An 11631-nucleotide genomic window follows, 5' to 3' on the forward strand; every position below is an offset into this window, starting at 1 on the left:
TTTCTTCCATCTGACCTGGGCAGGCCCGTAGAGGTTGAGCATCCTTCCTGGGTACTGTCTCTGTGACTCCACCTCATTTCCAAAGTTCTAAAATCAGGCAGCCTGAGAGCCAGCTGCAGTCACCTTCACAGCTGCGCTCCTTCAGGACATGTCTGCCCTTCTACACTGAGATTTTTGTCCTTCATCAATGGGTTCTGTATTTCTTTTGAATTTCTACTTAGCTTTTACGAGGTACTTATTGGGAAAGTGTAGCTTCAGATTCTGGTTACAGTGGGAATGATAAGAAGTGAAAGTGAAATATCATGAATGTTTTCTTATATCTACCTAACTGAATGATAACAGCAACGACAAAGATAAGCACTGTAGTCCCAGCTACTCTGGAGGCTGAGGCAGGAGAATCACTTGAACCCTGGGAGATGGAGGTCGCAGTGAGCTGACATCACACCACCGTATTCCAGCCTGGGTGACACAGCAAGACTCTATCTCAAAAAAAAAAAAAAAAAAAGAGAGAGGAGAAAACCCAAATCATTCTATCTGAATGGCACACAAGCTAAGAGGTTTGAAGAGTTTGCTTTCTCCAAAAGAAATCCCCCAAACCCAATTCTCAGATCTTACAGTGATCTTGTCATTCTAGTAGAAGCAAAAGCCAGAACTCAGGTTCCGTGGGCAGGAGACAGTGGGAGGGAGAACTTGGGAGACCCTGAGCATCTGGACCAGTGCTGAGGTGGGAGCTGCACCCAGTCTTGCTTATGTAACTGCGAGAGAGGACAGAGAACTCAACCCTCCTCCAACTCGGGCCCTGCATGGCTGCTCATCTTTGTGCCTTCCTTTCACAGCCAACTGAGGCAATACAACATCCAGGAAGCCCTGATACCAACCCTTGCAAGCTCCACCTTAATTGTTTATTTGACTCTTTACTCCACTACCCTGTAAATAAAAGGCAGTAGCTTTTATTTCTGTGTCTCCAGTGGGTCCTGGCAGGTAGTAGACCTCACTAACATTTGAGGTTTGAAATGAATGGATGATCTCAGTTAGGGGTTGGAATAGGGGGCCTTGACCGGCTTGAGAGGTAGACTCATCCCAAGGCACCAACTCAGTAAGTGGCCCCAGCCTAGAGGAACATTTGCAGAATCCTGAAATTGCTGGATTGGAGATGAAGAACGTAAAAAGGAGCAGAGAAGGCCAGGCACGGTGGCTCACTCCTCTAATCTCAGCACTTTCGGAGGCCGAGGCGGGCGGATCATGAGGTCAAGAGATCGAGATCATCCTGGCTAACATGGTGAAACCCTGTCACTCCATCCTGGGTGACAGAGGGAGACTCTGCCCAACTCCCCCGTCCCCCAAAAAAAGGGAGCAGAGAATTGACAAGTTTCTTTGGTGCCCAAGACTGTTTTCTCTCCTCGTCATTCCTGGAACGGCTTCATTCACCAGGAGGGAGCAGAATCCATGGCGTTATATTTTCATGTGTTGGGAGACCCTACAATTCAGATTCCTCTGCCCCTACAGGCATCCATGGCTACGATCCTTCAGGGCTAAGAGGAGTGTTTTATTTCAGCCCTAGAATAGCTTAAGATAGATTCCTCTGAGCCTTCTGCTCATATGGCCCACGGGGAAGATATTTAACTGAATACTCTTGGAAGGAAAGAATAAACTTGAAAGCATTTACAAACCTGGCTCTTATTTGGTGCTGATTTATATCAAAAATATTTACTGCGTAATTCCTAACGGACAAGCTTCTGCATGCACCAGTGACTGCAGATAAAACTATTGACATTAAAACAATACCTTCCCTTTAGGAAAATTTCTCTTCTGAACGTTTATTCAGCTCCAACGTGTGGTTTCTACAGCATAGCTGAGTAGAGGCCATGGCTGGGTCTCAGGCTGGTTGGCCCTCTTTGCTCCCATTTCCTGGAAACCCTAGACAGGCATTGGCAAAACCTCAGACCTTTTGATGTTATCCTCTCCCTAGTTTTCAGCAGCCAGAGTCCATTTTATGGGCTGTCTCCCTGCTACTATCCTGGAGATGACATTGGATCAGAATGACTGCAGCCCAGCAGCCACACAGGACACATGGAGTGGGTCACCTGTGATAGTCACAAGTGACTGAAGCCATGTCGGGTGATTCTGATGTCAGAGTCCATTGGTGCTAACTCCTAGTAGGGTTGAGAAGGAGACCCCTCCTCCTCTTCCTCATCCCAGGAGTCGTCTGCAACGTGCTTGCTTTGCTTATACTCAGGCAGGGAAGAGCTTGTAACTCACCAGCAGGAGCAAAAGCAGGGCTCTCCAAGTTCTGACACTGAGGTCCCACTGAGTTGACTGCTCTATGAGCTAGAAGTGCCTGATCACAGAAAACAGATCATGGAGGACATGTTCAGTTTTTTTCCCCAATAGCTCAAAACCTTCCAATTTTGGCCTTTCTCAAGATCTGACATTCTCTCTGCAGCATTGTTTTAGTGGTTGACTTTCAGAGGACCATGAACTAGCAGCTCTTTGACCTGCCTTCTAACTGGTTGCAGTATCTTTTGTTTCTTTGAAGAAATAGACACCCAAGACTTGTCATCAAATAGGATGTTTGAGATGTCTATGCTAACTGATATTACTGGTGCTGTCGTTTCTGTTAGTGCCTCCATGATGGCCAACATTTACTGAAAGCTTCCCGTGGGCCAGACACTGTGCTAAATCATTCACAAATAACTCATTTGCAAGCATCTCACAAGGGTAAGGGCCCATGTATCATTAGTCCCCCATTATAGGCAAAAGAAATTTGGGCTTAGTGAGACAATACAATTTACACAAGGGTCACAGAGTTTGTAAGTGAGAAAACCAGGACTTGTAAGTGAGATTTGTAAGCCAGATTTATTAATGAGAAGGAAGGTGTGCTGATTTGAAAGTGATGCCTTTCAGTGCAGCAGTACACAGGCTCTTGTCAGGCACAGGGTAAGTGAGGGCTTCAGTTTATGGGGTCGTCACATACATGAAGGTTGCAATGAAGTGTTCAGCATCTAGGCTTGGAAGCCAGAAAGCTCCACCTCCCACCAGGTGTGACCTTAGGAAAATTATTGCTAAGTTTCTGTTTCATCATCTGTAATACAGGATAAATGAGATGTACTCACTTGGTGAGGTTGTTATGATGATGAGATGAGATGATCAATCAGTGAAAACAAGACAATGGAATGTGATGTTGAGTGGGCACCAAGGACAATGCTGGATGCATCACCCCTCGAGGGGCTGGGAAGGAGCTGCAGATGGAGCCACCACATTAGGATATTTGAGCTATTTTTCCAGGAGGAGAGGGAGTGTGTCAACTCCTTCCCGTCTTTTAAAGATCTGGCTTCCTCATGGACCGTCAGCAGACATTTCCCACGTGTCATGATCTGTGGTCACGTCATGGGCCATGAGCTACCTCAGGTGGGAACATGTGACTGTGAATGCTGGGTGCTCCACCCAGCCCACCCCACTCAGCACAGAAGAAACATTTTCTTATTAATGTTTTAACTTGCAGGATTTTTTATTTTTATTTTTTTTTTACTTAACGAGAATGCTGAGTAAAGCATTACACACACTATTGATTGAAAAAAGTCATTTTCAAAACAGTATGCAGAGTATTTTCTCAATTTTGTTAAAATATGTAATAATACTTATTATATATAATACTTTCAGCAGGACTTCGGGCTTCATACATATTTGTAAAATGAATGGAAGGGATGTGGGATTGAGGGATGGGCAGACTGAAGAATAATGCACGAAACATTGACACGTCCTTTGGAGAGCAACACTAAGGGCGATTCTTATGGTCTTCATCAGGGAGCTGTAAATTATTTTTGACTTTGCAGGCCATATTGTCATGACTGCTCAACTCGGCCTTTGTTATGCAAAAGCAGCCACAGGAAGTGTGAATGGGCTTGACTATGTTCCACTAAGACTTTATTTGTAAAACAGGCATCAGGCTGGAATTGGCCTGTAGACTATAGTTTGCTAACCCCTAGTCTATTTTATAATTTTCTCTAGCTTCCAATTTTATTTTGTTTTTTACATTTAAAATGTATCTTTATGATAAAAAGTAGTAGTTATTTTAAAAATGAACACTTGCATAAAAATGCCTGCAATAAAATAAACAGCCTCTGACATTGATTTAGTGCCTGAGATATATATATATATATATATATATATATAAACTGTTAGTCTTTTAAATGTAGATATGAATGCACATTCGTTTATCAACAAGTGTAAACCTGCCACTGTGAGAGGTGTAGGAGATTCAAACAAAGTCTTTTCATTGTACTGTGTGTTTTAAAACTATGGTGTTTCTATAAAGGAGGCCATTTTAGCTTCCATATGATAGATACAGCATTTCAGGTGGAAATCTCCAAAATTCTCCTAAGGAATTTGGACAAAGTTCTCAGCAGCTAGTAAGTTGAAATGCAGGGATTCCAGCTCTAAGCCTGCCTGCTCTCTCTTCTGGTGCTGGGGTTATTAGTCTTATTTTAACTGCCTTTGTAACTAGCATTATACTTTATGACCCATACTTGTTTGGAGTTAATCCCATTAGGACTGGGCCACACAGCTCAGTTAACCAGTGTGGACACAGAGTGGTGCTCCTTGCTCTTCAGTCGACTGCGAACATGTATAGGTGGCCATGTGGCTCACTCTTGAGTGGCATCAGCCCTTGCCTTGTCATACTGTGACACTCGTCCTTAGACCTGCCTTGTCTGTATTGAGTTCCATGACAACATCCAAGTTTATAGCCCTTCGAATTATAGCTTGTTAATGGATTAAGTAAAATGAAGGCTTTAACATTCTAGATTCTGAGGAAGCAGGTTCTTTTTCAAACTATGAAATTATATTTAAAAATGGGTGTTTTAGGCTGGGCGTGGTGGCTCACACCTGTAATCCTAGCACTTTGGGAGGCCGAGGCGGGTGAATCACAGGATCAGGAGATCGAGACCATCCTGGCTAACACAATGAAATCTCATCTCTACTAAAAATACAAAAAAATTAGCCGGACGTAGTGGCAGGTGCCTGTAGTCCCAGCTACTTGGGAGGCTGAGGCAGGAGAATGGCGTGAACCCAGGAGGCAGAGCTTGCAGTGAGCCAAGACCGCACCACCGCACTCCAGCCCAGGTGACAGAGTGAGACTCCATCTCAAAAAAAAAAAAAAAAAAAAAAAAGTGTTTTACAGATATATGCAATTGGGTTTTTCCTTTCAGCGAACCAATCAAATAATTAATCAGTTAGTTAATATAGTTTGTTGTCCCTCAGGTCAAAGCTCTCTATATCCTACTATGTTAGGATATGGAGAGCTCTTCACTGGGTTGCTGGATATTTTTTGTTAAATTATTATTATTAGTGGCCATATATCTAGCTATTTTATGAGAAATAAACTGTCAAAATATTTGCATCTTAAAGTAGCCTAGGAAATTGTCGGACTTGGGAGAAAGTGTAAGACCCAACCGGCCTGTTGACACTTTTGCGTTATTGACACTTTTCCTATCCTTAGATTATGCAGACCTCACTCAATTTAGGTAAACAAACTGCAGGCTAGAGTCTGACCCACATCTATGTGAGCACAATGGTGGACCTTCAGTGAGGCCTCACGTTTTAGAAAGTATTTATTGAAGTTTTTTGTCATATTGCAGTAATAGCTGTGGGTTTTTCTGAGAGAAGAATGCTTTAACTCTTTAATGCCATATTTTGCCTGGTGTCTGTCTGGCATAGCATATGCCTTTGCGCTCTTCAAGGCTAGTAAAATTCGAGAGGATTGGAATACAGGATTGATAACTGTTTAAAATGAAAGATCATTTGAAGAACGCACTGTTTTCTCATTTCTCACTTGATTCTACTTCCCATCTCCATACATGAGAAGACAGACTTTCACTATATCAAAGGAAAAAATAAGAAAAGAGGAGAGCTGGGACGGGAGCCATGGCAAATAAGCCCCTTTAATTCCTAGGGCCCCCATCCTAGGAACCTTGTAAAATTTAAGGTTCTTTTAAAATGCCTTTTTAAAGAGCCCTGGTGGACTTGAAACAGTTAAAAGATGTTGCCGAGACAAAGGAGGAGGGAGGATGGGTTAGCGTGGAAGATTGTTTGAATCCTGTTGCACTCCAGGGCTTTTAGGGAAGGTGAGGTCTTGAATGGGAAGAGACCACCCAGAAGTTGAATTGGCTTTATTTTAATAATTGCCATCTTACGACTGGTTTGACAGGAAGTCCTGAAATTGGATTTTGACTGCCCTGGCTTCTGGGAGTCAGTCCTGCTGTTGAGGCGATTTTGATATATACAAATCTGTTGGGACAATGGCCTTGTGCTCGGAGGAAAACGTTGGCTTCTGTGTGCTAGGTTTGGGAGGTGATAGGTAGGTGGGATTCAATGGTGAGTTCTGGCATAGTTTGTGGACAGACACCTCTGTATCTGAGGTCATTTCCCACCTCTGTCCTTTTGTGTTGGGATCTCAGATGACCTCAAACCTTCACAGCTTATCCCGTGAAAATCCCACAGGAAAGGCTGTCTGTCCATGGCCCGGGGAACACTGCCCTGCTGTGCTATATTCCAGGCACTGGAGTGGATATAAAATAAACTCACCTCTCCAAATATTTATGGGCCTCAGAAGAAAAAGACAAATCAATACGCATTTTCTTACAATCTACTGTGGAGCTGTCATGCTTGACTGCTTTGCCAAGATTTAACCTGTGAGCTCCAACTTTAATTTGAGCTCTACATTTTGTGAAATACATTTTTTTTTTCCTCTAACACCAAAGACTAATGTTTATACACATTCAGTGTTAATATCAGGATGTCTAAAGTTTCTGTACTTGCTAGAGAATATATTTTTACAGTTTCACTTAATTCATGCATATAAATTATTCTCATCACTTGCTGTAATTAAACTTGAGATCTAGTATTTATCTAACCAGAGTCCTTTCTCTCTGATTTCAGGTTTGGAAAGAAATCCCGGCCTGCAATGTATGATGTGAGCCCCATTGCCTATGAAGATTACAGTCCTGATGACAAACCCTTGGTCACACTGATTAAAACAAAAGATTTGTAATCTTTTTTTTGGATTATTTTTCAAAACGATGAGACACTACACTCATTTAAATATTTTTAAGAAAATAAAAAGCTTAAGAAATTTAAAATGCTAGCTGCTCAAGAGTTTTCAGTAGAATATTTAAGAACTAATTTTCTGCAGCTTTTAGTTTGGAAAAAATATTTTAAAAACGAAATTTGTGAAACTATCCATAGACTACGTTTTAATGTACCTTCAGCTCTCTAAACTGTATGCTTCTACTAGTGTGTGCTCTTTTCACCGTAGACACTATCACGAGACCCAGATTAATTTCTGTGGTTGTTACAGAATAAGTCTAATCGAGGAGAAGTTTCTGTTTGACATTTGAGTGCCGGCTTTCTGAGTAGAGTTAGGAAAACCATGTAACGTAGCGTATGATGCATAATAGAGTATACCCGTTACTTAAAAAGAAGTCTGAAATGTTCGTTTTGTGGAAAAGAAACTAGTTAAATTTATTATTCCTAACCCGAATGAAATTAGCCTTTGCCTTATTCTGTGCATGGGTAAGTAACTTATTTCTGCACTGTTTCGTTGAACTTTGCGGAAACATTCTTTCAAGTTTGTTTTTGTCATTTTCCTAACAGTCGTCGAACTAGGCCTCAAAAACATACGTAACAAAAAGGCCTAGCGAGGCAAATTCTGATTGATTTGAATCCACATTTTTCTTTAAAAAGTCAAGGGTTTTATATTGTGAGTAGACTAAATTTACATTTGAGTCGTTTGTTGTTAAGAGGTAGTAAACATAAGAGAGTACTGGTTCCTTCAGTAGTGAGTATTTCTCATAGTGCAGTTTTATTTATCTCCAGGATGTTTTTGTGGCTGTATTTGATTGATATGTGCTTCTTCTGATTCTTGCTAATTTCAAAGAATATTGAATAAATGTTATCAAGTCAAGGATGCAGTTGTCTCTTTTGTTCTTTGAAAACGATATATAAAAAGTTTTGGATTTGCTATTGTTTGCCAAACAGTCCCACGGTTGATACCATATTAAATAACCCGAGGCGTGTACTTCGGTGGCTGCTGGAGCCCGCTCCTTTGCCTCTGCAAGCCTTCCTGACCTCCTATTTGTCAGTAAGCTCATCCTAGGTGCTTGTCAGTGTGAAGTGTAAAAAAAATTAAGAATTGTTGTCCAAAGTTGTATATCTGAATTTGCCAGTGAAACGCAGCACGTGTGGACAGTGAACACACTGGAATCCAGAGCTGCTTGTAGGCATTGAGGGCAGGCACCTGTGGCCTCAAGAAATACCTTGTATGCTGCTATCCTGTGGAGACTAAATGAAATTGCCTTAGCAAACAGCTCCGTGGTTCTTAGAAGCTTGAAGGCCTAGTTTAGTGGCACCCTATATTCGGTTCCATTTTGTATCCAAATGCTGCTTTGAAGTCCCGGAGTTATTTTTAAAAACGCATTTTTAACTGCACACAGGGTCGTTGGGTAAGGCCAAGAGAAGTCCTGGAACCAGGTGTGAGGGAGAGTTTTAAGCAAAAATATTATTTAGATGCTTTTCCTTCTTGCTCTACCCTCAAAACATCTGTTCCTAATCCTGCAATGACACAGCAGTCTACCCACCTTCTGATTATTAAATGATACAGTGCAATATGTTAATATTTTTAGTTAAGTGTTTGGAAGTAAAGTAAGAACAAAATATTAACTTGGTCGGTTAAACATTTATGGGAACATGCAGCAGAGTGTTGTGCAGACATATTTACTCCCATCTTCCTGTAAAAGATCCTTTGGTTGTGTGGTGCTCAGACATCTCGATCGATGATAGGAGAGGGCTATGAAAAGGTGTGAGTTGAACTCCATTTGCCTCTTGACCCCTACGAGCCCCTGGACATTGTCTGAGCCTCCATGTCTTTTTTGCTTACTGGTCTTCATTTGCAAACTGCTTCGATCACACCCTCTGAAATAATTTTCAATCTCCCAAAGTCTTAAATTCGTTATATGCGATGTCTCTTAAAGGACTTGTTTAAAAATCTAAAGTCTTTTACCATCACGGCTTGTCTCTTGAAAGCCAATTAATGGAGCTTACAAATTTAGATCTTGGGCAGAGCCTTCTGACCACCTGAGAGTGACCACCAAATACATCTAAAGACATTTGCTTATTCATTTGGACATTCAATGATAAGAATTTGTCTCACTGAGCACTTGTTCTGCATCAGGCAGATGGTGACCGACACAAGCCCCACCAGAAGATCCTGGCTCCCAAGTTTATAGCTTGTTTTGAACCAGACCTTCATCTAATAAACAAATAAATATAGAATTACACTTCACAGAACACCATGAAGGAAACTCCACTATAGGACAGCTTATTTGTAGCAGGGTAGATTAAAATCTTACTTCAATCATTTACTTGGTAATGACTCTGGACAGGTAACTCTCTGGGCCTAATATTCAAAAAGGATTTGAAAATTGGGGATCATGATAGGGCCTCCCTTGAAGAATCATTGTGAGTATTGAATGCCAGAATGCGTGTAAATCCTCCCTCCAGCGCCCATCAAAATTCAGCACACGTTAGCTGTTGTTATTGCTGCTTCTGTTCTTGTTTTAGATTCAGACATTATCACAAAGTAGGGTAGTACCCTTACTTTGATGATTAGTGTGACTGGGATCTGCAGTTAGTACATTGTGATGTGTGTGAGAAACAGTCTTCCTAGAGCAGGGAGCACATTCTCTAAGGGTGTCAAAATTCCACCGTCTCAAGTTGTTACTTTGCACTAGCTGTGAAAATAGTACTTGATAAGCCCGAATTAACTATGACTCCAGAATTCCTGAACTGATGGTGGTCTTATAACTCAGTGTAACCATAATTAGTTCTCTAATATGTGGATCTTCACATGCCAAAGCAACTACATGTAATGACAGGGATCCCTGCCATCTAGAAATGGTACAGCAGTGTCTCCAGCTCATTAGGGAGTTTTTTCAAAGTTTTTACTCTTGCCACAAAATGGTACATGCAGATACGTTATTTTCAAGTGGTCTTAACAGTTGAGTAGGCCTCTTTGACATAGGTACCAAAGTCTCCACTTAGCACAGTGGGGCCTGGGCCTCCCACCCTGTCACTCAGTAACTCTGCCCTACTGGCTTCTGTTTCTTCATTTCATGAGGCTATAAATTTTTTGAACAATTTTGTCTGGCTGTGACTTTCTCCAAGAACTGAGAAGCGTCTGGGAGTCTGAACTGATCTTTTCTTCAAACAATGTTGTAAATCCAGGTAAACAAAACCAAACAAAACAAACTTTTCAGGTATATGGTAGTTGAAGTCATAATTCTTACTGTTAAAGGGTTTTCCGGTTTATTTATAGGGACAAAGGTAAAACCATAGAAAAGAAATTATATATATGAAATCACCTTAAAATTATAAGTAACCACTCACAACAACCCTGGCAGATACCATTGGGTGCCTCCACCACAGCCATTTCTCTGCCTTTCTTCTGATGCAACATAGAATTGAAAATATCAGCTGTCACCTTCTCCAGCTTCCCTTGCTTTTAGGGATGACTGTGGGTCAGTGGGCCCTTCAAGAAAATCTCCTGGGACCTCCTAAAAATACTTTTCTTCCTGATTAGAGAGTGATGGAGTCAATGAAGAATCATCAGATACTTTCAGGCAAGGGAAAGAAGAGTTCTCCTGTGCTACAATAAAGAGCATAGACTTTGATATTATTCACAATATATCACAATTATCACAATTATTACACAATTTATCACAAGGGTTTGATGAACGCTGATGTGATTTGAATTAGTCCTTGACCTCGGATTTTTTCAGCTACAAAATGGAAATGGAAGTAGCTTATTTGAGCAGGTATTGATAAACTATGGCCCACAGGCCAACGTATAGCCCAAAGCTTGTTTTTGAACAGCCCTTAAACTAAGAGTGACTGTGTGTGTGAATTTTTAATACGCTTTTTATTTTAGAATAGATTTTGATTTACAGGAAAGTTGTGAAGATATTACTATAAGTTCCCATATACTCCATGTCTGGTTTTCCTCATAAACATTTTACATGAGTGTGGCACATTTGTCACAATTAATGAATTGATGCCTTACTCTGAACTAAAATCCATACTTCATTCAGATTTCTTTACTTTTTACCTACTGTCCTTTTTTGGTTGTTCCAGGATCCTGTCTAGGACACCACATTGCATTTGATCATCACATCTCCTAGGCCACTCTTGGCTGCAATGATTTCTCAGACTTTCCTTGTTTTTATGACCTTGAAGAGGACTCTGAGTTTTCTAAGATGTTCCTCTATATAGATGTTTATGACGTTTTGCCCATGATCAGACCATAGTTATAGGTTTTGGGGAGGACAACCATACAGATAAAGTGGCATGTTCATCGTGTCTTATCAAGCTTACATACTAACAACGTGATTTATTACTGTGGATGCCAACCTTAACCGTCACCCTGCCGAAGCATTTGTCAGGCTTCTCCACTGTAAAATTACCTTTTTCCCCTTCTCTCCATACTGTACTCTTTGGAAGGAAGTCACTATGTGTAGCTCACACTTAAGGAGTGGGGAGTTATGCTTCTCTACTTCCTTAAGGATACAGTATCTACTTCAA

The 11631-nt window shown here is 41.1% G+C and overlaps 1 protein-coding gene across 1 annotated transcript in view; it reads left to right on the top strand.

Annotated features, from left to right (window-relative positions):
• Positions 1–7963, top strand: part of DNER (delta/notch like EGF repeat containing) — a 366185-nt gene extending 358222 nt beyond the window's left edge. Inside the window, exon 13 of the mRNA XM_010370769.2 lies at positions 6937–7963. Coding sequence (XP_010369071.2) covers positions 6937–7048 — 112 coding nt within the window. The 3' untranslated portion in view covers positions 7049–7963. The remainder of the gene's footprint in view (positions 1–6936) is intronic.
• Positions 7964–11631: the final 3668 nt, after the last annotated feature.

Source organism: Rhinopithecus roxellana, chromosome 14, assembly GCF_007565055.1.
Source record: "Rhinopithecus roxellana isolate Shanxi Qingling chromosome 14, ASM756505v1, whole genome shotgun sequence".
Classification (NCBI taxonomy): domain Eukaryota; kingdom Metazoa; phylum Chordata; class Mammalia; order Primates; family Cercopithecidae; genus Rhinopithecus; species Rhinopithecus roxellana.